This window comes from Rissa tridactyla, chromosome 2, assembly GCF_028500815.1.
Source record: "Rissa tridactyla isolate bRisTri1 chromosome 2, bRisTri1.patW.cur.20221130, whole genome shotgun sequence".
NCBI classification, from domain to species: Eukaryota; Metazoa; Chordata; class Aves; order Charadriiformes; family Laridae; genus Rissa; species Rissa tridactyla.
Window position 1 is genome coordinate 44,462,063 of NC_071467.1, and position 27,690 is coordinate 44,489,752.

Sequence of the window (27,690 nt, forward strand, 5' to 3'; positions counted from 1 at the left end):
CATTACATTACATGGAAACCACCTTACTTCAAAAACTGTGGGTTTTAAAGTTATTTTGACATCTGATCCCTTGCAGCTGGCAACTGAGCATCCACCATTTTGTTGCTTCTTTTGGGATCTTTTGATTTTACAGTGACTTACACTGGTGATCCCTGTAGGAACTTGCATTTATGTGTATATAAGAAAAGCAGGTGAAAAATTGTGGGCAGAGAGACTCAGGAACTAGAACCCCCATTCTGCAGATCGCAGTGGCAAAACCACCCCCATATGCCACCAGAAGCAGGATTTAGCTCAATGCTGGAAAACAGTCTTTGAGGTTTCTTGATTCTTGAATAAAGCTGGCATTCATTTTCCCACTTCTGGTTATTAATATTTTTGTTTCCATGTTTGGAGGACTTTCAACTATTTATTGTTTCTGTATTAACATTTTAACAATACCTATCATTGTTTTTAATTTTCTCTATTACTCCTTATCTGAAGTTTTCCTTTAGAAATAAAATTCTAAAAGCCTGAAATATATCAGATCTTTTTTAATTATTTAAAATAATTACTTGATAATTACTATGAAAGTGTGTTTAGGAAAGCTGAATATATGTATTTTTGCTTTCTATATTTGTAGCAGATGAGATTACTCTGAGACAAACTAACCCCACAAATGTAGTTGCAAAAATCAGTAGTAATTGATACAGCAATAACATGGCATGGTTTCTATATGTATGTGTAGTGTGAGTTTCAGAAGGCAGTAGGTAGCCAGTACCAGAAAGCAGAAGGAAGTCATATTGAGGATCCAGTCTCCAAACAGGCAAAGATGAGCTGCCAGAATTGAGGACCATATGGAAGCTTTATCAGAAGAAACACCCCCGCAGAGCTTACAAGTCCCGTTAGGCAGAATCTCCATTTTCAGTCCAGATTCTCCTCAGCCCTCCGCTCTGTGTTAACAGCTCTGCAGACATCCCTGCCCCTCTGTCCTGGCACGTTCGTCAGCTGCACAAGCCCAGAGCATCTATGGCACTAGCCCCATGAGTTCAGCAGGAGCTGGGAGCTTCTCCCCTCAACCACAGGCAGCAGTTTCTGCTCCTACAGACAGTAATCTCTGGATGATACCTACCTGAGTATTGGAAAGGAGTCATAAAACCAACATGAAGTCCCAGCAGGGATTATTAGAGATTCGATAATTGATGCTATGGGCTTTGGAGAATTCTTGAATGATACAATATCCACAGAGCGTCGCTCCAGAAAGGAAATACTTATCCTTCATAAAAATAATAATTGAAGTCATTAATTCTCAAAACAGTATAAACCAAGCTATTTTGAAGTGATCAAAGGAGACTTTTTCAGAAAACAAAAATGTAATTTCCTTTCAGGACTCCAGATTTCCAAAATGCCTTCCCAAGAGAGTGAATACTCATGGGCCATACCACCCATCAAACAGCACTCTAGCCATGAAGATTTTAAGCTACAAACAGTAGAAATCAAGAACTACCCTTAGCAGCCTGATATTAAGAAAATTTCAAAGTGGTTTTGCTCTTATGATTTTCATTTTAATAAGAATCTGCACTTTGAAGAAGATAACAAGTCATTAAATTCTAAAAAGCTTTGCATTTACATATGTTTATGTACAATAGTGTTTTTTTTAATTTATGGTTGTAATTTTGTAATTTACAGTACAATGGTACTCACTTCAACTGTATACAAAATTCAGTGTTATAGTTGCACAGAAAAAAACAGAACATATTTTCCGAAGTCTTGTTTGGGTCTATATATTCAACAACCACTTTTATTTTCTTTGTGTATTTTTCTTTGGCCTTTGTCACCATTTTGTAAATTGAAACCAAATTTTCACTATGTACGGCTTAATCTAGCATCTGCCTCCAGAAATACTTTCACAACCTTTTTAAAAGTCTGTCTATGAGAACGTGAAACTATGATGTACTAAACTTTCTTCATTTCTCTCCATCGTTTCTTAAGACTTTTTTTTAATGTTTTCCAAGCAGTTCTCTTCTTGATAAAGCAAGTTATTTGTTGAATATGTGGGAGGCCTTGAAGAGAGAAAACTTTTGTCACATTCTCATCTAATATTTCAGAAAGATCCAGTGAGTTCTCCAGAAAACATGGAGGAAAAGAAGTATCCAGGAGATGTCTCCATACCAAGTCCTAAACCCAAGCTCCATTCAAGAGATCTCAAAAAGGAACTCATAACGTGAGTCACTAAAAATGCCACGTTTTCCTCTGCCCTGGTAAAGACTGACTACACCGTTGTTCTGAGTGCCGCCTTGGAGTAGATTTGCAGGAGCTGAGAAGGGAGACCTGCATGAGAGTTCACTGCAGGTAGTTAGTTCCCTGTTGTGGGAATGGAATGAGGTAGACATGAGGCCTGGAGCTGAGACAAGCCAGGGTAGGCCTGGAGGTCTAGGCACATTCATGACTAATGTTATGCTGAGTATCGCTCCTTATTCCTCAGATGGATAGATAAAAAAGCGGCAACAGTTCCTTCTACAAAACACATGGTTTTGTAGCGTGCTAGAGTTCGGCTGTGCATTTTTGGCTTACATAATTAAATAAACTTTACCATAGATCCACTGTTGAGAGCTTGCATGGAAGTTTTGGGATTTCTTAGTTAGGAAACATACAAGGTTCATAAAAAGATAAAACACCAGACAGGAACTGCCCAAGGGTTTTCCAACCTGTAGGAAATCTATGTTTCAGACCTAAGCAGACCTTCATCTTCTTCCTTCAAAGCAGAGTTAATTTATTCTGTCCTGATGAAAATCCAGCAGATAGATACACAAATTTACATTTGGGGAGAACGGGTTAATACTCTCTTTTCCCAAGTACAGAGACTCACTTACTCTGTCTTAAGTTCCAAAACTTTGCCATCTAAAACTGCAGAGAAATTCTCTTAAATCTTTCTGCATGTAACAGCTTGTTTCAGTTTAGAATCATTCAGTAAATTTGTCCTAACCAGCTCATAACACTAGTCGCTTCTTAAAAATCTCATCTAGGCTCTTCACAAAACCCCTTTGGATTCACATCAACACCATTTTGATATCAATACAGTGTTTTCACTGTAACAGTCAACTAGGACTTAACAGTCATTTACAGCACTTTTCTTTTTGTCCCAAACCAGAGTAGGTCTCTCTAGACATGTGCACTCCTTATCTCTTAGTGATAATCATCCCTAACATATCACTGTAGGCTCACCCATAAATAAATGAGTTGCATCCCGTCACCCTGTGGCCTGCTCCCCAGACTCAGTGGCACTGAATCAGTTAGATCCGCCTCTGTCTCTAGAAATTACATTTCCCTGGGGCAAGCTGCAGTGAAGAGTGATTCTTTCCCCTCATGCCATGCAGTCTGCACGTTGTCTACTCTCCATGTTATATCTGCAGTTGTAGTTCATGACCTAAATTGCTACAGGTCAGGTTTGTTTTGCCTCTTCTAAAACAAATGCATAAAAAAATCACTGAGAGTTTATTTGCTGAAGACTAATGGCTTTTCTTTTGTAATATTTATTCCTTTGTGATATTGACCTGTTTTCAGATATCTGTAAAATACTTTTCTATTCTCCTAAGAAATAATTCCTGGAGTATTTACAAGGACAATGATCAGCTTACAGTGGTTTTACTGTATTATTTTCAAACAGTGAGGAGAAACAGGTATCTAAAATATAGTTATCCAGAAAATTAAATTAGAAACAGTTTTAATTTATCAGAAGACTCTATAGGTAACACAAGGAACAGAATGGATTTCTATCATCCCATTGAGTTCAGAACTTCTACAGAACAATTCAATACAGGTGGCTCCATCATGAGGAAGTTTTTAAAATGACATAAGCACTTGCAGAAAAAAAAATTCTGACGTGGTTAGTTCAGTTGCACTGAACTAATTTATAAATACTATCTCCTAGCACGTGCTTTCTATTTTTCCGTGTTAATTGTCTTGCTTATAACTGCATCACTCAAGTTGAACTGGGCTGTGAAAATGAGGCTGGTGTCTTCCTAAGGCTGCTTTACAGGTTTGAAAAAGTTCCTAGCACTCTGCCAGCTCAGAGAAAATACCCAGGTGAGGATCTCAGGTACCCCTTACTCATTACTATGGAGCACCAACTAAAGGGTTTTCTACAGTTACTTCTTGCCCTTCTTATCCATGGGGTCAGTGAAAGAAGACACAACCCTTTGTAAGAAGGGCTGAGGAAAAACAGAAACTATAACATTTTCTCCAGGTTAAACATACCTCCACCTCTTGGCATAAAGGGACATATTTTTTGTGCTTAATGCACACCACCTTTGTATCATTTCTCAGTTCAGCTGAGAAACATCTTGGGAAACTTTTGTGCTCACTCTGAACTTCAGCTGTGTGAGCTTCATGTGCTTTCAGTTTTGCAAGGAACCATAACACCTAATTTTTCATTTATGTCAGCAAATAAAGACTGGACATGCTTCTAAAGAAGGTGCCTTCTTTTAGTCAGAAGTCAAGGAAATTATTTAGAACATTACTGTTCTCTGGCCTGTGTTATACAGGAGGTCAGATCAGAAACTTCTCCCCTAACATTTATGAATTGCTGTCAAAATTTGATACCAGTAATGAAACTGTCCTTTTGAGAACCCAAGTTGTAACCAAAAATGTCCTCAAAGCATTATATAGACTGAAAAAATAAGGGTGGAAATAGGAATTTTTTTTTCCATCTATGTTTCAAGTAATAATTGAAAACTAGAAGTGTTGTGTAAGTTTTGGTAGTTTTCTGTAGTGTCACAATAGTGTTGAGATGGGTAACGATGAATGTGATTGCCCTAAGGATCATTATGTAATTCACTGCAGGGTAGGGTGAGCTGTGGGATCTATTATACATACTCTTAATTTCTCATTGCGTCTTCTTTGCATAGCTGTCCAACTCCAGGATGTGATGGTAGCGGTCATGTAACAGGAAACTATGCCTCACACCGCAGGTAAGAAACAACAGGAAGCCTAAAGCAGGAAATAGAGCTACTTTTAGCTGTTGTCATCTTTGAACAGATTTATACTAATCATGGATAAGTATTCAAAAATAATTTGCAGAAAATAATCCATACAGAAATGTGGCTGGTTTTCCCGGTTTTGCTATATGAAGGTCTGGGCTCAATAGACTGGTGGAGTTAAGCGGCATATGCGTATTACTCTAGCTGTGTGTCTTAACTGAGTCCTGTAGATAAGTCATTTAGTAAAGTTTTCACTTCTCTAAGTTTAAAAATGTACACTCTGTGTACAGATGCTGATGCACAATATTTTAATGAGGTTTCTGTAATAACTCTACGAACGTCTTTGAAATTCATAGTTCTGCTAACATAATCTGAGGATGCTAAACATTTTCCTCAGGTTATTATGCCTATTAGGGGTTGAAACAATAATTTCCTACTTTTCCGTTCGGGAGTAGGATGGAAGCAGTTTCTGCCTTTTCCCAACCACATGGACCAGATGCTCTACTGCCCTTCACGTAGGCAACATAAAGGAAGGACTCTGTGCACCGCTGCCTCCCCATGCAAAGCTTTACAGGGGCTTAGGAACCTTTGTCCCTAACCGTATATCTTTCCAGAGATTTAAGAATTACAGCCTGACATTGGCTGCTCCTCTGTTGCCAAGAGCAAATATTTGAGGGTCTCCTTTTTCCCATTCTAAGTCATAGATGGTCTGGAGGCTGCTGTTTTAAGGGAAAACAAACAAACAAACAAAAACCAAAAAAAAACAAAACAAAAAAAAAAACAAAAAAAAAAACCAAACCCATGTTCTGTTTTAGTAAAACATTTCACATCATTCTTTTTTCAGTGTTTCTGGGTGTCCATTAGCTGACAAGACATTAAAATCCCTTATGGCTGCTAACTCTCAGGAGCTTAAGTAAGTATTTATAATAGCACAAATGTTATTGTTTCTTATCTTTGATCAGCATGTTCCCTACGTTAATGCTGTTGTTCACTTGAATTTCTGAGTAATGTCAAACCTTTGTCCAAAATTTGAAATGAACTGGTTTGCAAGCTTTTGAGTGAAACAGAATTTACTTTTCTCCATTTGTCTTTCTTAATTTTTGTATCCCTTTGTTTTCATGAATTAACCAGGACCCGGGGGAAAAAATTGTAAACACTAAGAGAGATGCTGCTCTCATAGTATTTCTGAATCAGAGACAAATAGAAAATACCTAACATGCAAGACATATCTGGCAAGTAACTCTGTCTGATCCAGTTAGAATAAATTAGAATTATTTAGTTAGAAATAAAGCTAGTTAGAATAAATCTAAAAACCAGACCAGAACTCGTGCAAATCATTTTTTGTCATTCACTACCATATACTATGAGTTTAATGTCACTGAAGCAGACATCGAGTCATATGATTTTGTGCTGGCATAATTCTCACCATGAAATGTCACTTACAAAAGGACTGTGCAGGCTCTGCTATATAGACAGATGTATAGGGACATATGAATATTTCAAAAATCTGTAGTCAAGAGAGGCACTGGCAACCAGTCATCTAGTTATTGAATTGGCTTTGTCAATAAGGATGTGGGGAAGAGGAAAGGATAATTAGAGTTCTTTCATAGCTTTCCCTCTGCAACTTGTAAATTGGATCCCATAATAGATGGCTTGGAAAAACTCATGAATGCACGTAAAAAGGGGAGCATCCCGTGACTGTCCTTTCTGTCCTTTAGGTTCATCCCTAGTCCAGATAGAAGAAAAAGTCTGATCATGGCACTATTATGCTGTTCTAATGGTATTAATAGTAGAAGTGACTACATTTAGGCTTGACTCGGTGTTTAGCTTCCCCAGATCAAGTGTTAGTGGTCTTATCCCCTAATCTGACAACTTGAATTATAAACAAAATGCTGAACTGATGGTGGCTGTGGAGTTGAACCTTCTGCAGATGCAGCAAAATGGCAAAGAAAGGCCATTTGTATGTGCAACTGTTCAAAACAGTTCCCAAAGCCAGTAGGTGAACTGACACGCTGGCACAATGCTTCAGTTTTTCCATCACTGAGTCTCAAAGGTGTCAAATTTAGGGTTAGTTTGTTTTAAAAAGAGCAGCACAAGAAGCAAGAAACTGACTTCTGAAAATGCTGACAAATTTGAAATCATTTGCTGAGTCATATGTATTTGTCCCTGCTTTTGTTGGCTTTCTGCCATACATAGACACTCACACAAATATTTTGAATAGTTGCTCCTCATGCAGCACCCCCCCCTCCCATATTCATGTGTGAATAAGGAAATTTGCATACCAATATGGTTATTTTTCCACTAAAGCTTCTAGAGTTTTGGTCATGCCATAAGGAAAGAGGAGCAACAGCATATGACTTAAATGACAAACTGCACACTGTACGGCATGTATAATAAGTGAGTTGTGAAAGACAAAGTCAAAGTTCATGGACATTTCACAGACAGAAATATGTTGCATAACGCACTTAGCATTTAATTTCAATTAACTAGAAAAAGAGCAAAAATCAAAATCTGTTCACAGACAATTTGCAAAGAGCTAAATAAAATTATTTTCCACAAATGTACTACCTTATTTTAGCTTCCTGCAAAACATAGTTCAGGTGAAATTTTAAACAAAACCTTGCTTTTGACAAGTGTTGGGTAAATGAAATCTTATGCCAAAAACTCTAATCATGCTTGCATTGGTATAGTATAGTGATATCAATAGTTAATATTACTATTGCTATGTTAGCAGAGGGCATAAATGCTCACAGAATCAGGCCACGAAAGTCCCCTCATGTACTTAGGCATGAATATGAAAAAGCTGCGTATTTTTTCCAAATGTTATTCACATTTAATTTGCCAGAATCAAGATATGATTTTGGCTTTAATTACAAAACTCTAAGCCAGCAAAGATACAAGGCTTCCATGTGATCTACAGTTTGGAAATAAGGAAGATCTGTTCAGAAAGTGAACCTCTGAGTCAGATTCAAGAAATTTTTTATCTGAGGAGTCTTGCTGCACAGAGCAATCTGAGGTGGTCAAATTAAAACATGCTAATGTCGATGAATCAGATCTTAAAGTTGTAAGGGATAATTATGACTGATCATCCTGTTTCACCAAAGAGCTTGTTTATCAAGCCTTGAAGAATTTTAAAAGTGTACTTTAGAAAGATATTTGCTTACATTTCAGAAACTTTAAGGAACAGGTAATCAGTCCTATCCTTAGACAAGTTGTTGCAGTGGTTAAATGTCAATCTTAGGAGAGATTCTAGCAATTCTTCTAGATAGGTTTCACACAACACATTGATACTGATCCATATTCCATAGGTAGCATAACATTTTTCAGTCAATGGTTTTCTCAGCTGACATCTGTGGCTTTGCTTTAACTACAGTTCATATCCAATCATCCCTGTGAGCTTTCTAGGGAGTCCCAGAAATGCTGCTAGATCTGCAGCTCAGTGTATCAATTTTACGTGCAGTTGTAGTTCATCTACCTAAGATAAGGCAACCCTCTTGGAGAAAGGAACAAAATAGCACGTACTCGATGCACAGAATTTCTGTGTGAAATCACTGAGATTTGTTCTTGGAAAAGAAATCTGTAAAAGAATCCGTAACTTACACCCACTTTAGAATTGACATCTTTTAGCTTGAGCTCCTGAGGCCTCTGGCCCTTCAATGTAAATCTGATTTTCTTGGCTCTGCGCAGGAATCCATAACAGAGGACGACTCCCTAAAATGGGGCACCAGTCCAAACTTATCAGCCAGTTAAAAGCTGATGAAGGTGCACAGTATCACTGACTCTAAGGCAGTACATTGTTGGTGTATCTTGTATCGTGGAATTTCACAATCCACACAAAGATATAACCAGTATTTGGAAAGCCCAACCCTTTGGTCAAGCTCAGGAGTCTTGCTAGTGAAGCTTCTTACTATTTTGTCAGTAGCCCACCTGAAATATCATCTTATAATTTTGTCAGTACTGATAACATCACAGCCTCCAATCTTCAGTGACCTCAAGAATACTTTGGACCCTAATCTGGTTGTGAAATCTATCTGCTGCCAGAAGTGGTAAATACAGATGGGGAGGTTTAAATTTAGTTCAGTATCTTTTTTAAGTCCCTAACTCTCAAGGTCTCAGATCTGAATTTCTCCCACAAAGAGCTCTTACTGAATTAAAATCCACGTCTAGTCTATGTGGATAGCTCTTCCATCTGTGATCATCTGATAAAACAAGTAGCCAAAATTAATACCCATAGTATTTGGCAGGTGTTCTGGATTTACTTGTGAGCATTCACACTCTTCAGACATCTGCCCTTGCTGCCTGCTCCACATGACATTGTGCCCAGTCCTTGTCCCACACTCAGACAGGTCAACATTTAGCCCTACGCAGTCGAGCATATCTGGCACTTTGCAACCCACAACTCTGCCTTCACTGTCAGTGTGAGTCATGTCGTTCTGCCAAAATATTTTGTTCAGAAAATGTCATCATGAAATGTTTTGACATTATCTTTAAAAAAAAAAAGTCTCCCCTTTCTTCAATTGAAATTATTTGCGGAATTCTACTTGAATCAGTGAATAAATTTGGTCATGTCCAAAAGAAATTACATTTTTGACAAATTAATTGTTCGCAGAAAAAATAGTTTTAAATATTCTGTAAAGAGATACACCTGCATGCTCAGATGTGCTATTACAATTATATTTGTAGGTGTTTTCCACGGCAGCCTACCAATGACTAGATTAAATCACTCATCACCTCAGGAAAGATTCAGTAAGAACTGAGACCCTTAAGAGAGTATTGAACGATGCAAGTTTCCTTAATGGTTCAGTACAAGATTATATGGTACAATTCTTCCTGTAATTCTGATACTCTGTAAAAATCATAGCATTCAAAAGGCCCTTAGGGACGCTTAGCGTAAGAACTTTGTGCTGTATAATACATAGAAATGGCTGGCACAACTTCTGAAGGTAAATATTTTTTTGTTCTGCTTTGTGTGCCAAGGTGCATTTCTCTTCTCTTAAAAAAAAAAAAAATCAAACCAAAAGAAAAACCAATACAAACCTTAAATCAAAAAAAAAATATAATATCTGAATTTCTGAGATAGAAGATGCTACCAGTAAGGTCCTGCTCCAAACCCCACAGAAGTCAGTGGAAAGACCTACTGACTCCAGAAGGCTTTTAGAGCACGTTCTCCATGTAGGACCAGCCAGAAGGAAGCCCACCCTCCCAGACCACTGGCCAAAGCACAGTAACAGGCAGGTTTGTTTCCTTTCATTGTATGGATGTTTTAGTATTAAACACTCATACTTGAAAAGGCTTGTTTGTTGCACACACACAGAGAAACCCCTTAACTATGAGACATAATCCAATTGCCAAGCTGAATACCCAATTGAATCTAGTGCACGAAAGATATGGTCCTGTTGTATGCTTACAGCGCTAGAATATACAAATTATTAAATTCAAATTCTGTCTACCGTCTACTGATGCCCAAAAGTAAAACTGCTTCTCTGCTTCCATTTCCCCTTCTGTAAATACTGGCAAAGTGCTTATTTATATCTGTACCTGAAAACATCAGAAGAATAACAAACAAACACGTAACAGTAAATTTACAAATAGATCTATATCAAGCTGCTTTTTTTTTTTTAATGTTGATCCTGTACAAGGAAAAATGTTTGGTGCAAACAGTGTTATAAACTAATATAATCTACACATCATATGCAACATATTTCACATTCCCTACTAAAACTCTGTTATAAAAGAAAAAAAATAATGAAAGGAGTCTGCTCTTTAAAAAAAAAAACAAAACACTGAAACAGCAGGAACTAGTTTTAAATATTCAACAAAAGCTCTGCCGTTCTTTCTTCCCCCTAGACAAAATGTAGAATGTACACATTATTTACTGTGTACCTTTGAAGCTGTGTTTTGTAAGGTTCCTGTATTATTCCATAGGTGCCCGACACCTGGCTGTGATGGCTCTGGCCACGTGACAGGGAACTACGCATCCCACAGAAGGTAAAAACCATCCCGTCGCACGGGGCTGCAGCGCTTGGCGTTCTCGGCAAGTAGCAGCAGAAAGAGGTGGCTTTTACTCTGTGTGCTTCTTTCAGCTTGTCTGGTTGTCCTCGTGCCAGGAAAGGAGGTATCAAAGTGACTCCTACTAAGGAAGAAAAGGAAGATCCTGAACTTAAGTGAGTACAAAAGCACAGGTCTACCACCAGTGAAGGGAGGGAAAAAAAACAATTAAGAGCTCAGGATTTGAGGCATCATAGGAGATGCCCCAGTTAACCTGAGCCGTGTGAGGATATGGCCTAGAGCTGGAGATGAACCAAGTCTTGCTGCTTCTAGCGAAGCTGGTGGAGTCCATCACCTTGGAGCTTGAACAGTAAGGAAGGATTGCTATAGCTGCTTGCATTGGTCCAATTATTTTAAACAGTGCTGTGAAAGTGTCACTTAGAAAATTTGGCAAAATGAACGAAAACAAATTATTTCTGCCTGTAGTGAAATCTTAGCGTGTCAGCTAATTAAATCAGAGAGACACCTTAAAAATATGTCCCAGAGAACTTAAATATATCTCATGTCTTTCCTCTATAAATAAATTAAAATTTCACTTAAAGTGAAAACTAGAAACTCAGTAGATTCACTGCATTCCTGACTTGAACACACATTCTATTAAAATCAGTAAATGATAACTGCCAGAATACAGATACAAAGATTTAGTTGCAAACAATGCTGTCCTTAATACTTGCTAATGATATATGAGGCTGCATAACACTGACAGAGCAGTGCTAAAAAAACATCTCAATTCTCTCTTTGCAAGTATTTGCATGAGATGATGGTAGTTTTCCAGGCCCAGGAACCCATCCTCTGCTTCATGCCAGAAACCTAGATGGTGAGGAGAGAATGTTGACTTTCCGTACAACTGTAGAAGTGAGATTTACTGCCTGTGATAGAATTTCAATTGTCTTTTCTGGCGAAATACATCCTAAATGAATGTTTTAGTTTCTTAGGCTGTATGACTGTATTTTCAATTGCCTAATCTTAAGATCAGCTGAACCCCCATAACTCAGCTTGACATGAATTGTGAATGTTCAGGTACAGCGTGCCTCCGGGGATCGAGTCTTAATCCATTAATGCAAAGCAGCACAGGCAGCTGGAATTATTTTCTCAGACTTTCTTGAGACTCTCTTTGCCTGCTCTCTCCAGTGAAAACGGGGGTTCTTTTGCTGTGTTTCTGTAGATGTCCAGTGATAGGCTGTGATGGCCAAGGTCACATATCAGGTAAATACACTTCTCATCGCACTGCTTCTGGTTGTCCTTTGGCTGCCAAGAGACAGAAGGAGAGTCCCGTCAATGGGTCTTCACTATCCTGGAAACTGAACAAACAAGAGCTGCCACACTGTCCTTTGCCAGGCTGCAACGGGCTGGGTCATGTTAATAATGTTTTTGTCACCCACAGAAGGTATAACTTTCTGTTTTCTCTTTTCATTTTTCCTCATTCCACTGTTGAATTGGCAACATGTGAGGTTACAGTCTGAATACATAGTGCTGAAGTCTTTTAAGTTACAGCATAGTTTACATTGCAGCTGAAGTAATATGGATCAGAATAACTGTCAGAGTTGGGATCAACTTCTTACTCTTTTTCTACGTTCCTATCGCAATGTGACTTTCCAAGGTCTTTCCTTCAGATTAGCACAGTTTCTATATGGTTTAAAATTTAATAGAGTTCTTTCCTAGGCAAATATGAAGTCGTATCTGTATATCTTTTATGGAAAATGCAAATATCATTGAAATGTCACCAGAAAAGGTTTAGCAAGAGCAATGGCTGCATTTGTTTCATCTTTCTACCAGTGAAAAAGCTGTTTTCATAAACTTTGTATTTAAATAGCTACAACCACACAAAAAAGTAAACATGTAGAACTCATATGGATTACACAAGTTTGAAGTTATAACAACCTTACAAAGAAAGCTAACTTTACAAAGCAGGCATTACACATATAACCAGTAACAATTAACACTACAATTTTATGTTTCACTGTGAAAACACCAGCATAATTTGACCATGTTCAATCAATATTATGCATTGAATCTGGCTATAGACTCTGAATTAATACCTGGCAAAGTTTGGTCTTCTGTCTGTAATAGAATTAAGTCTATATTCTGTACCTTCTTTGCTTTCTAACACTGAACCAACTTCTCCAATACAAGAATGTTCAAGGTGACACAAAGAAATCCAGTCAGAGTACAGTGTTATCCTCACTTTATGATCTGTATCGCATGTTAAAGTCTTTACGTTAGGACACCACTGTAAATTGGGGCTAATTAAGCAAAATAATTAACATAAATAATATGTTAGCTGGTTGCAACTCATACTGCAGATGATTTCTGCCCTACATAAGGCTGGATCACACATCCAATGTGTGCTAGTTAAAATGAGGGAGTAAATATAGCTTTATGATATGATATCCTTCCCTAGGACATGTGCAATCTAACAGGTAACCCATGGCATTGAGACATTCTCCAGTTAGTTATCTGCCCTGGGCAGAGATACTAAGCAGCATTTTAGAACTGGAGAACTAGCATCTTTCCCTGTATAGCTTTTAGCTGAGCCAGTGTGAAGCTAACTTTAACACTTTGACCTGAAAAAGCTTCCCCCCCCCCCAAGTGGAAACACCATGTCTGTTGGGATTTTTGGTTTTAATTCTTACATGTACACGAAAATCAACCATTTTCCTGTGGAACAAAATTTTCCTTCATTCCTTACTTGGCTACATCTGAATACAAATCCTTCTGCCAGTTCTGCAGCATACGGGTATTTCTTCTTTGTCATTTATAAAGATAGTATTAAGACAGTGCAATTCATCTTAGCCCTTTAGTGGGCTATAAAAATTGCCTCAGATAATTACCAGCTGATGAAATTGTAAGCTTTGAAAGAGCAAAATGTAATTTAATGTGAACAGTGGTTAAAAAGCAAACTGACTATATAATAGAACCATTCAAAATACCTATTACAGTCTATCGGGTATATCCAGAGTTATTATTGTATTGATCATTATTATGTATCAACAAAATGATACAATAATTGTGCACCGTGGAAATCATCCCATTAACTGATTTTTTTTTTAGGATAGTAAACTTGTCATGATACTTCCCCTCTCCTCTGGAGCACAAGCCCTCAATAAAAACAATAGAGAGTTTTTATTTATACGTTTTGAAGCTTCAAGAATTCTGTAAACGCATCTTCACATAACTTAACTGCAGCTGCCACTGCTATTTTGATGATTCTGAAATATGCTTAAGAGTTGTTTACTTATAGGTTGAGATTTTTGTGCCAATTTTCAAACTGGAATATACAGTTAAATGGCCCTTTATGAGTTATGTCATTCCCCGAAGCTATGCTATAATGGAGATACTGATGTGACCTTAGGTACAGAGGTCTGTCCAAGTGCATGATAATATTGCCTGAAAGGATTGTTGCCATTTTCAAGTGGGTGCTAATGTTTTTTTTCGCTATCGGTTTCAGCCTGTCTGGTTGTCCTCTGAATGCACAAGCCATAAAAAAGGGCAAAATTTCGGAAGAATTAATGACTATCAAGCTTAAAGCAAGTGGCGGTAAGGAGATTTGTGAAAGATGATGACATTTATTTAGATAGAAGGGCCCTGACTCCCATTTATACTTACGCCCCTTTGTGCCATTCTGGCATTAATTCTCACTCCTTTCAGTTGTCTCTAGCAATAACAAATCTTGAATAACAAAAATCTTTGCATGAGAGATTATAAAATTATTCTTGTTTACATCATGATAACTCAACATTGAAAGTATGCTCTCATCTTGTCTCGGAGCATTTTTTGATTTGAAGATGCTTTCAATATTGTTATTACTAATAAATTATTAGTTACAGATCAGGAGGACTTAGCTATCTGATGACTAAGGTAAGAAGGGATAAATATTGTGTGCAGAAATTGACTCCTCTCCCTAACTTGAATACTACACCATTTAGTATCTGTGCAGCACTTGGACAATGTTGCTAACCCAAGTGTAAAGGAACAATTAAGAAATAGTTACAGGGGGAATATGTAGGAGTCTCCTTTCTTACACAGCATGCTTTAGAAAGTTGGGCGTTGAGCCAGAATTCAGGGAACTTAGTCTTTATGCCTCCAACTGCTGAGCAAAACAGTCATGTTACATCGGGCAAACGAGCTTGTTTCCATGCATCCCCGTTATTGCTGGGGCAGGGACTGCTGCTTACAGATTTCCCAAGCTGGCTCCCCAGTAGATTCAGTTCAGGGCTTTAGGTGTTAAAGCTGTAACAACAGTGGCACAAATCTCTCGGCAGAGTTGATCTCAGAGTGATACTAAGCAGAAAGAGGGACAAGCACTGCCAGCAGCTGTAGCTGCTCAGTATTTTTCGGGACAAAGCTTTCATTAAAGAGCTGAAGTTTTTTTTCTTTGCTATCTAATTTGTGGTAGAAGTCTTCCTTCCTTTTTTTCTGTAATGCTTGTTAGCTTCCTGACAATTTCCCCTTTGCTGTTATTTAAATTTCACTATTTATGACATGTAACTCAGGCTGTGCTGCTTGAAGTTATTCTGCACAGAGATTTGCCCCCACAGAACTTCTTGCAAGATAAAGAAACAGGTACAGATGGGCTTACTAAAGTCAGCAATTATACTAGTGGAGATGTTACCCTGGGGTGTTCCCTGCAAAAGAAGGGTTGCTGTTATGCTTCTTTTAAAATGAAAAAATCCATTGTAAATACTCTCTCATGTTTTATGATAAACTTTACTCTTTCTGGGCAATTTTTCTTTTCTGTACCCTCCAGCTTGTAGTTGCATGTTGTACTGGAAAGAAAGAATTGTGAAACACAAAGACTCAGGAAGCCCTCTCAATGTTTCAGCTCATGTAGATGTTTTACAGCTAGGAAACAATTTTTTATGTACCTTTTGACAGTAAAGGCAAAGTAAGAGGCAATTTAAGGATCAGTCATTTGATCAAAAGCTTGTTGTCTGCCTCTTGTTCAGTAACAGCAGCTTGTTACTTATGCCTCCATTTACATGTGGACTCTTTAAATCTGATATTGGTATTTTCAACTATTTGCAGGTATTGAAAGTGATGAAGAAATCAGACACTTGGATGAGGAAATAAAAGAACTAAATGAATCCAATCTTAAAATTGAAGCTGACATGATGAAACTTCAAACCCAGGTATAACATCAATGTGAAAGTTTTACTTTTTCTTATGCTATGCTTAAGCAAAATAAGTAAATTAAATGCTATGTAAATGTTATGTTTAAACACAGTTAGTCTCTTGTGCACTTGTTTTCCCATCACTCTGTGGCACTTAAAAGTTCCAAAATCCTACATGCTTTTTTGTCAAGTTTTTGTTCGTCTGTTTTCTGTAAATAAGCAGCAGATTCCTGTGTATTGTCTTAAAGATCTCGTGAATGACAAACTCAGAGCAGTTTGGAGCTAATCTTGGCAAGCAGAAAAACCATATTTACCAACAAAACATGCATTTTCCTTTGTTGACCAAACTGTTGAACAAACCGTGCAGAATCCCATGACTGCGGTTTTTAGGGAGGATATCACCTCTTGCCAGCACACTCTAACTCTTAATGTGAGTGGACTTTGTTCTTATGTGTACCTAAGAAAATCTCCCTGGTTCAGTTCACCCACTGCCAGTTATTCAAATAGTTTGAATTTTGCCTCCAGGCAACACCTGGCAAAGAATGGATGCCTTTTGCTAATGTGTGTAGCAGGGGAGTTTGCCGGGAGCTGTGGAAAAGAGTCATTTTATTTCATTCTTTTGTGTACTGGAGAGATTAAATCGGCTTTAAGTGCTAGTAGTGTTTCTATGGAGTGAGCTGAATACATTCATCCCTACAGACACTCCTGCACCTGGGAGTTCACCTGGGCAGACTGGGTAAAAGCAAGAGCAGAAGCTTGCTCAATATTTTAAGAATAAAAAAGTTTATGAAAAAAGGTCCTAAATGAGATCTGGGAACTGAATATAAGTTTAAACTGATCTGAAACATGCTGAGTGTAACCATACCCCTCTGTATTTGTACCACATTGGAATGCATAGCATCGATTCGTGCTGGTTTTCTAATAATGGCCCTGTGTATGGTCTAAATAAGGGTGAAGTTTATGCCACCTACGCTGGATCTAAATGATCCGGCTTCTTATGGCAAAGGCTGTGGGGATATCCATCCCAAATCGCACTGCAGTGAGGGAAGGGTGAGGGTGGTGTTCAGTGTCTCAGGACACTGATTTCAGTTCTCTCTGGTGATCACTGTGGTCTTTGCACAGAGATCGCCCAATTTATGCTGTCAGATTTCTTCTCCTCAGACTTGCTCCCTAGTGAAGGCAGTCTGACCAGCAAAGCCCGAACTGAACCACAACTGAAGCAACACGTTCCCCGCATGGTTTGCTCTATCTCCCTTTAATCTAGCCTGGCCAGGCGTTAGGCTGCTGCCAGCACCCTCCAGAGGAGAGGCTGTAATGGATCGCAGGCAGGTGAAAAGGAGTTCATCCCACTGGGACTGTTTTCATGCGTGGCGGTGTGTGAGGAAGGGAAGTAAAGTGGCCACAGCAAGAGATGTTTAAGTAGTGCAGAGAGGCACATCCTAATGAGGAGTGAGCGGGCATAACAGCCGTGGACGTGACTCCATCAGTCTGTGCCTTGTGGAGCCGTGACCAGGCGCAGGGGTGGCAGCCCTTGGTTCTGCCCGCTGCGAGGTGAGAGGCAGGGCAGTGGAGAACAAGGCCCTGCCATTGCTACCTTCAGGTTTTCAGCACTTCATTTGACATATAAGCCTTCAGAGCTGCATATATTTCTAGCACTTTCACACTTTAGAAAGATTTTTGCTACCACAGGTGCTTTTTCCTGCTCTTTCCAAAAGCCTCGTTTCTATTCTGTTAGTCGGAGATCATCTTTGCAACAATCATTGTGCGCTCAACCTCTTAGTTTCCTTTCCACTCCATTTTTCTCTTATTGTTTCCAGCGCCAGCCCTGTGGCTAATCCCAGCCAACCCCCTGCTCTACCCTCCACCCAGGAGCAGGGCAGGAAAGTAGCACAACAGCTAATTCCCGTGCCCTTGCTATTGTGGTCAATCAGCAGGGATGCTGTAAGAGCAGGACAGCAATGTAAACATCAGCCTCCTTTCTCCTTCCCTCCGCCAGCCCTGCGGCCACACTCTCCATCCCAGCTCCACACTGACCTTCCCCCCCGAGCTCCATTCCCTCCTCCCACCGCCGGGCACTCTCCAGTGCCTCACTGGTTTCTCTGTGAACCAGCAGCAAAGTCCATCAGTTCAGAGGGAATACAACCTCTTCCTTGCTCTGAATATTCTGTGAAGTTATGTCTATCCTGAAAAAAACCCATACCTGAGCTTCAGATCTGTCATGGCCCCTCTCATAATCACGTGACTGCCATTTTGGGTTAAAACTGCAGTTACCATGCTGCCAAGGGTCTGTCTGTTTGTGTGTTTGTGCCTGCCTGTGTCTTTTAGATCACATCTATGGAGAGCAATTTGAAAACAATAGAAGAAGAGAACAAACTCATAGAGCAGAACAACGAGAGCCTGCTGAAGGAGTTAGCTGGCTTAAGCCAAGCCCTCATCTCCAGCCTCGCTGACATTCAGCTTCCACAGATGGTAAGACCACAGCCAGCAGCTTCACACCTTCTTTGAGACTGTTTTGCCAGCACTTGAAGCAGATAAGCAAGCTCAGGGACCAGCAGGAGCACTGGAGCTGCATTAGCAGAGAGCTCTTTTAGCCTAATTTACTTTGCAGAGATGCTGGATCATGAAATCTATGTGGTAGCAGGCGCTTCCAGGACTGAGCCAGCCCTGGTATCTCTGCCCTGTACCGCACTGTACAGGACAGGTTTTTCCCTCATCCCTCCCTATCTGAATGTCCACCCTGCACAAAGAGTGAAAACTTCACACCAAGAATCCTGATTTACTCTGCTCCTACATCAAAACTTTAACCTGTTCCATACAGGTGAATTTTCTGGAGCCAACAAAGCTCTGCCTTCTCAAAAACTCTCCACATCCTTGATGTCCTAGTTGCAAAGGCAGGCCAGACCCACAAAGGTACTTGCATCTCCAGAGTTACACTTCCCTTGCCCAATCTCAAGAGTGCCGCTGGGAGATTAGATGAGGACAGTTATGGGGATGTTAGCCACAATCCATGAGCCAAACAGGCCACAATAAAAAAGCATAATGATATCTCCAACCCCTTTTCTTGCTTGGAGAGTTTGTGGTTCCCCTCAGCACATGCAACTCCCTTCATTTCTACAACCCCTCCACTAATTTGGATGGCTGCCCTGTTTACGACTACTCCCCTGTTGCCATATCGCTGCTTTTCCATGCTTTGGGGTTGGGTGTTTGGGGTTTTTTTGGCCTTAATTTTATCTCCTACAATTATAATCTGTTTTGTCTTCATTTAGGGGCCAATCAGTGAGCAGAATTTCGAAGCATATGTAAATACACTCACAGACATGTACAGCAATCTGGAACGGGACTATTCCCCCGAATGCAAAGCTCTGCTGGAAAGTATCAAACAGGCAGTGAAGGGCATCCATGTGTAGGATGTGAAAGCTGCTGGGCAACAGAAATTACTTAACAGCAGTAAACTCCAGATGGATCTGTTAGGAGTTCATGTACTGCTAAGGGGTGTAGGTTGCCATGCTGCATTTACAATTGCAACATTGCACTAATTTTTTCCCAGCTGACATAAAAAAAAAAGAATAAAACCACAACAGACTATTTGTATTAACAGCAATGCACTCTGTTAGTATATTGTATTTATTTCAGTACAATTCCTTTTTTTTTCTTCTTTTGCACTCAGTTTTTGTAAAGTGAATGTAAAAAGTGTGTGCAACTATTTTTTATATTTTTTATTTATTTCTAATCAAAGAGTTGTTTTTTTTTATCTTTTAACAGCATTTTTGCGGCCTGCCATATTTTTACAAATGTGTTTATTAATTTATTTTCCAATGGGATTTTAAATAGACTGAAAAGTTATACTGTAAATTAAATAACTTGCTGGGTTTGTACAGGAAGAAAAAAAAAAAAAACTATGAAAGTAACAAATGACTGAACCGTGGTTCTAGTTTTATTTTCCTCACATCCTGCTTTTTTATAATGGCTTTGTATCAGAAATGGGTTTGCGGTAACATGAGATGTGAAAATGCATGGAATGAGAAGATAAATGGTGCCCACTAGTGGGGAACTTGGGCTCTTAAAAGCACAGTATGCTGGAAAACAGTGTGTTAAAGAATACGTTAGCAATAATGAAATATAGCAATCAGCAAAGCACTTGACTTGGCTGTGTGATTTAGCCTATGCGGATGATTATTTAAACTGTTTCAAGAGAACTTCAGATTTATTTTACCACTGCAGTTTTTTTTCAGAGTTAGCTCATGGAGGACAATGACAATTATCTCTAAACAAGAAGAATAATTTGATAGGACTGGTACTTTTTTAGTACCAGACGTTGAGGTTTTCGCCAAGTGGCCAGTATTGCTATGGATTTGGATTTGAAAAACACAAACACATCCCAAGCTGAAGGCTTTGTACATAACGAATCAAACACATCTCCCCTGAAATGGCATTTAATACTGGTTTGAACTTAACGGCAGCTGAGAAGGCAGCGGTCTGGAGAGGAATAATACCACTCCAGCGCAACGGTGGTTGCTTTTCTCTTTGAACGAACGGCAGCAACACCATGACTGGTTTCTCCCATCCTTATCCACTAAGACTAGGCTGATGCTGAATATGTTACCAGTCTTTCGGTAGTGTACCAAGTGCTACAGAGCGTATAGACAGACGGAGGTGCGGACAGATGAGCACTTGAGCAGAGGTGCTGGCGTGCGCCTGGGTATCTCGTTAGCCTGGGTGTGGAACTTCTGAATCCGTCAGAAAGTAGCGGTTGCTATAACAGAGGCAATGTCTATTTCAGGGATTGTAAGTAATTAAGCATTGTTTCAAAAGTTTTTTTTATATTTATTTTTTTTAAGAAAAAGGTATAAACAACCAGCTAAACTGCCTTTTTTGTATGCACACACACCTCATGTGCATATGTGCCTCAGTGTAAATGTATACATGGATCTAGCGTGTGTTTAATTTTTCCGTGCTATAATGAAAGTGTTTATTTTTATTAGCCTCATTTATATTTAGATTGAATATGATGGCATTCACAGGCTTGACATATACAATTATATTATTACTGTTCCTGCACAAAAGTACTATTCAAAAGTGATTCGACTCTCATGCACTGTGGTCACTGTTCTGCATTAGGTGGGGCTTTTGCTTTTTGTTTGAGGGTTGATTCAACTCTCCGATCTTAGTTTAGACAGGGGAAAATGTATGTTCTTAGGAGCTGTGTTTATTTTTAAATCGATTTTTCAAAAGCTACCATATGTGCTGTCTAATATAAATAGGAGGACACCAAACAAAAATTTGCTATTAAAGTTATTGTTCTTGCTAAAAAAAACAGAAAGCAAACATTTGTTATACTTGTTAAATGCATACAAAATGAGTTCACTCATTACAAAGACTAAAATTTAATTTACTAAATATTTTAACAAATTTGTTATATATTTTATTTAAGTAAAAAAGATCTCTTACTGACCTATGTATTTATTATTATGATTTACTATGGCTTCAGGTTAATTTATCTGTGTTTGGTTGTTTGCTCAGGATGTTCTGTGAAGTATGTTTGTATTTATTTGCCTCCCTTGTACTTGATGTGTTTTGTAATGTGCACTGATTTTTTTTTCTTTTTGTTTTTCTTTTTTTGTGTTTAAATGCATTGATGAGCTATACTGTAAATTAGACCTTTTGTAAAGAGCAATGACGTATGCATTTTTTAATTTGGAGTAGTTTGTATACTGTTTCTTCATACAATTAATATTTCTTACATCAAAACAACAAAATTGTGTTCTGTGCTGTACATTTGGTGTATGGTAGGAAATAAAATTGATAATGAAACTGCAGCAAGTTGATGCCGACTTGTATTACACTTTCTTAACTGCACCTGGCACTATACAATGTGTCAGATGTTTTACTTGCTTTGTGTACAAAATGTGTCATCCCTGTAAGTAAATTTCTGGTATAAATAATTTAATTAGTGTTTTACTTTGTCAATTTGAAATAAGGAGGAGAAAAATTGAACCTCTTAAAGAGGTCCTTTTCACTTCTGCAGGGAAAAAAAAAATCAAGATAATAATCACTGCATTATTTAATGCATTCTTTTCTTGGCAGTTGTAGACTTCATTTATACTGATAAAGTACAGGATTTGTGCTGACCTTTAACAGCTGCTAAATGATGTTTAAACATAAAAGCCATTGTAAAATTTCCAGCAATTCGGAACCGCCCACTGTTCCAGTGCAATTTTCTGCTGAGATTTGCAGTGCTTAGACGTTGCACAAATAAAAATCTGCTAGTTTTAGAAAGACAATATTTCCAGTATCTAATGGACATTCTTTTTTTCACTGCTCGCTGTAGTGAAAACAGGCCAGTTTTATTTAGGATGCATGCTAATGGCTTCAGGAGCATTTCTTGTCTCAGATTCCAACTTCCCATGGATTGACAAAGAATAATTTTCATTTAGAAAATACGGTAAATTTAAAGCCCATAAAGTAGCTGGTAATTATTTATTTGAATAGACATAGTTAGATAAATGAAAATGGACTCTCATGCTAGAAAAACTGACGTGTCCTGCATTTAAATAGAGCAGAGGTTCAAAATTTGGATCATTACATGAATCCTGGATACTCACCAATCTTGCTGAGTTTGGAGCTGTAGATTCAGCAAAGGATGGGATGGAGACAGACATGTCCTGGGAAGCTCTGCTGCACTGGGGTTCAGAGTTTTCTTTGTTCTAGGACACCCATCCAATGATCGCATGAACTAGTTCTTTAGTAATTAGTAGTTACCTAAGTAATATTTTTTAATATTTCTTAATGAATATAAAATATTTTTTTCAGGGTTCTTTAAAATTACTGTCTAGCTATAGACCTTCAGGTCAGCAGACGCTAATGGGATAGTCACTAATGGGATTGTCAGATAGGAAGCTCCCCACACCTCATTTTTTAAAGATCTATACTAATTCTGATTATCTGCTGCTTATAAGATTGGGGGAGGGCAGTGGTATGAGGATGTTAGGCTCTATGTACACCTAAGAAAACAATCCTGTATTCTCCAAAGTTTCCAGCAATCTGAGACAGGGACTGTGAGCAATGAAACACTTTTTATAGTGCTTTTGGATAGGAAATATAATATCCACAATTAATTGATTAAATTATTATTACCTAAAGACTGCACTCATATTTAAACAACTTGCTCTGATAATGTTTTTTTCAGTGTTGAAATGATGGTCTTTCTCCATTAAAAAAAGATTAACGTAAATAGTTAAGCCATAGTCATTACTAAACTAACATAAGCCATGGGGGAGGAGGGAAACTCAAACCAACAAAAAACATTGTTCTTGAAATCACCTTTCAAGCCATTTCCATCTTCTGAAGTTTCCATTTTTAGTATTTTTTCTATATCAGTGCTTACAGATGGGGGAAAAGTGCTTAATTCATTACAATATATATAAATTCCACTGATTGAATTAACTTTAATGGAATTGAAGCTTTAAATATCAAAGACAAGGAAGGTGTGCAAGAACAATCAACATTTACTGTCCTATCAGCTCAGGAAGTCTGTCTTTTAACTAATGATGATGAACATTTTTGAGTCTACGGTGTAGAAAACAGATTCTACTGCAGTCTTATTTCTATTTAATAACTAAGCACCTCTTCTATCCTGCTGGCTTAGTGTATCTCATTATGTCATGGTTTTTCCAATCAGCGCCTCTTCATCTTACTCATATTGTACTTTTTTTTTTTAAATAAGTCAAAGGATTTCTTGATGGGAATTTGTTATCATGCAATGACGCAGAGTTATGACAGAATCCATCCCCTTCATTTCCTCCCATGCTCCTTCAGTGCTATACATTCTACCTGTCTTGGCGTTTCTGCTATGCTTAAAGTTTCTTTATGATTTATGCAGCCATATAACTTGGATGCTGCTAGGAGATTTGCACCAGACAAAGTCCTTTGCTCATCTCGCTCAGGATACTGTGGGATGATAGAGCTCCATTTATCTTTTGTGTTATGTAGGACAGTGACCTAGTTTCAGTACCTTTCAATATCTTATTCTGGCTTGGTTTTCTTCTGTGTCTTTTGCTCTAGCAAGTCTTAGACAGCCAAGCTTACACATAATTTCATCAAGGATTAGTCTGATTTCCTGTCTGACTTCATGGTACAAATTGCTTCAACTGCATTTCATTCTTAATGAATGTTCCCAGGGACATTGTCCAAGTAAATCTCAGGACTTTTCAGTTATGTGATAACAATTACTATTTAGGTTGCTGCTATCTGCTCCCAAAACTGTTACGGCACAAGATTTTTCCAAACCAGCTTTTGGTGCCCAGCACCAGATTTTGGTGCCCAGCCTCACATCCCTTGAAGAGGCCTCATTTTTAGAAGATAAATGCACAGCTATTTTTGCCAAGCAGGGCCTTTTCAAAGTTCCCTTCTCTAGCCAGTCCAAATGACTAGCTACTGAATTTTCATATTACATTTTCACAGAATTATTATATATATATATCTTGTTAACACCTATTTTCATGTACAGTGCACCAAAAAATTCCAGGTGGGTACTTGCACCCATCCCAGGTATTGAAGAGTAAAACATTATTGATGTTACCCTAAGCCTAATTCTGACCCTTACCAAACTCCTCTTTTACTGTCTGTGCACACCTTTTTTAAGGTTCTGATGGAAAACAAAACAAGAAGAAAAAACAAAGGGCTGAACTTTATTTAATTTATTTATCTTATTTATTTAATATTTATTCTTTATTTAACTGAAGATATCGTCTGTCCAAACAGTCCCCTGTCACTGCTGCTGAAGCTGGAGCTGGGGCTTAAAGTGCCTGGCCTGCAATCTTCTTTAATTACAGTCATATGTAGCATCTCACACACACACCCTGCTCACTTCTGACACAATAAGCAAAATCCGGATTAGGAGCCAGGTTCTATGCTGATTTCAAATTTATTGGGATGAAATTCATTTAGAATTAGAAGCAGGCTGATCTTAGTTCCCTTGGGAGGGAATGGCCTAGAACTGGGAGACGGAGTCAGTTTCTTTAATCCTGATGTCTGCTCAAAAAGATTTTAGGGAAGGAACGAAGGTTTTAAAAAGCCCATAAAAACCAGCCGGGAAAATGTGTGCAAATTGAATTCCTGCAGGGAAAAACGCAGTACCATCTCCAAAGACTGAAGAGCCGAGCTTTTTGCAGCACCCATGGGTGCCGAAGGCTGTGAGGGGACGTCTGGTGTTTGCCAGCCAGCAGGAGACAAAATGGCACCTCAACGAATCCAGCGCTAGGCCCTACTCAGCCTTTGGGGTAAGTCCGGGCAAGACACTTGATTCTAGCTCTGTTTTCACATCTGTGAAACAAGAAGACTCTGAAGCGTACGGGGAACGCCAGTCTTACAGAGGAGCATTCAGTACGCGCAGCGCGTATGCAGTGGCGGGGGGGGAAGAGCCAGCGCACACGTGTAAGAGCGTGTAAGAGTTACCATTATACGACTGGCAGTACGCTATCAATTTCACAACAGTAATTGCTGTGTTTGATGAGAGATATCTGCAGTACCGCACTCTGTATTAAATGCCTTGATGGCAGTCATTATCGCTCTGAGGCAATCACTTCGTCCCCCTCCGTGTTTCAGAGGCGCTGCGTGGTACCAGCTCAGGCGCTCGGGTCTGCTGCCTCTGGTGTAGTTCCTCCGCCTGTCAGCGCTGCCCCCGCACTGTACGCCACAGGATCACTAGAAATCCCCACTTTTCCTATTTCAAACACTCTCAGCTCTTACGCTCCGCCCATCATGTAGGTTTAGCTCTTCCCACCCCCCCACACCCCTGCCCCACCTAAGGCATTATTATAGTCCTTATTTTATTCTGACGCTTCTCACATTGTTTCCCTTGAAGATATCTTCCCGTTAGTGCTGCTGGTCAGTCTGAAGCTAAATTTCAAAACGCAGAAGCTAAATTTCGAAACAAGAGAAGCAAAGGCTAGAAAAGCAGAAGCGTTTTTATTGAGAGAACGGAGCTCCTACAGATTTTGTGAAAAATCAGCTGATTGCTCCGAGAGCAAAATTATGATTCACCATAAGAGAAGAGGAGGGAGGCTCAGCTGTCACAGATTCTGTTTGGCAAGGGCCGTCTCCTGATGAGCACCATGCACAGCCCAGACCAGGAGCAGGAGCTAGTGCAGGGCTGGGCAGGGGACCGCACGCTTGTGCCTGGTGTGGCGTCAGAGGGTGCAAAGCGGTGCAAGTCTTATGCATGAGTATAAATATTTGAGCAAGAAAGCAGGTAGGCAAGCGGTGACTATAGCTCCTGTGGTTACAGTGACAGTGGTGGGGTCAGTGGCACGGGGCAGAAGTCCACAGGAGTCCATCGAGTGCCAGGCTACATCGGCTCCACCCGGTGCAGAACTGGTCTGTTTTCCAAATCTGTGTCTTTTCCCGTTTTGCAAAACTAAATACTCTTTCCAGCTTGCCATGGTATCATCGTGAGTAGTGTTACTCACCCTGCTTCTTGGGGAAACGCACACCACCTCCCAGCTCTGACTCACCCCGAGGCGGGTTTATCTCTGGAGGAAGGAGGGTGAACATCTCACAGCGCCCGCTGGGCAGGCAAAGCCTTGCTGTGCGGCATCTCCCCAGCACTGCAAAACTGCCACTGCCAGCACGTCTGCTTTCGCACGCTGAGATTTCGTGGGGGCGCCTGGTGCCAGGGAGGAATCAAGGTGCTTGCTGCGTGCCTTTTTTCCTCCGCCTGGTACCACCTCCCCGGGCACTGCAGTCCCCAGCCAGGTAGTGGCTGCCCAGCCGCCCTTCCCTGCTTTTCCCCCCCTCCCACCCAGGCCAGGCTGGAGACAATCCCTTTTTTTTTTTTTTTTTTACTTTTTTTCCCTGCAAGAGGCTTAAATCTCCTTTCACCATCTTGGGAGCATAGCGTGACTGCAGTCATCGCTGGCTGGGCCTGGCTGCCACCGTTCATGATGCCCTTTTTATTACCAGATTAGAGGACATTGTCGCGATGTGTATGAGGCCTTTCAGATAAGGCGCTGTACAAGTTCCAGCAGGTTCCAAATACAACAGCGCGGCTTTCGCATCCAGCCTACGGGATCAGAGTTTATTTCCCCAATGCAGACAGCTTTGCACTGCCTTCCTGTTAATTAAAGTATTGATTACAATACCGCACTGTTTACATGCAAGATTTTGCATGGTCTTGGCCATTCACATGCAAATGAACTTGTAAGCCTTTCTGTGCCCTAAAATCTGCTGATGTCAGTCTTCCAATTCTAACTCCACGTTGTAGGACATGTGGCTTTCTATAGCTTAGCTTTGATGCCCCCAAGTCATATTATCTCAATTCCGAGGTTCATTATGATAAATCTTTCACTGGTTTTAAATCAAAAAACTTTAATTGTACCGTACTTATTCAGCTTAGGTTTTGGCTCCTGAAGGCAGCAGTTTTAATTGCATCATTTGTATAGTGGCCCAATATGTTTTGGTGTGAAAAGTGCATTATCACGTTTAATTTTGCATTATTTTTCCCATATGTTTTAGTTACACTAAAACTTCAGATGGGAAGTGAGGAGGCTTTCCCACTGCTCGCTCATTCTCTCTTCAGT

The 27,690-nt window shown here is 39.4% G+C and overlaps 1 protein-coding gene across 1 annotated transcript in view; it reads left to right on the forward strand.

The window, feature by feature from the left end:
* Positions 1–19,521, forward strand: part of ST18 (ST18 C2H2C-type zinc finger transcription factor) — a 63,175-nt gene extending 43,654 nt beyond the window's left edge. The window contains exons 10-19 of the mRNA XM_054191608.1: positions 2,085–2,200; positions 4,884–4,946; positions 5,800–5,868; positions 10,881–10,943; positions 11,039–11,119; positions 12,169–12,390; positions 14,452–14,540; positions 16,029–16,132; positions 18,440–18,583; positions 19,381–19,521. Coding sequence (XP_054047583.1) covers positions 2,085–2,200; positions 4,884–4,946; positions 5,800–5,868; positions 10,881–10,943; positions 11,039–11,119; positions 12,169–12,390; positions 14,452–14,540; positions 16,029–16,132; positions 18,440–18,583; positions 19,381–19,521 — 1,092 coding nt within the window. The remainder of the gene's footprint in view (positions 1–2,084; positions 2,201–4,883; positions 4,947–5,799; positions 5,869–10,880; positions 10,944–11,038; positions 11,120–12,168; positions 12,391–14,451; positions 14,541–16,028; positions 16,133–18,439; positions 18,584–19,380) is intronic.
* Positions 19,522–27,690: the final 8,169 nt, after the last annotated feature.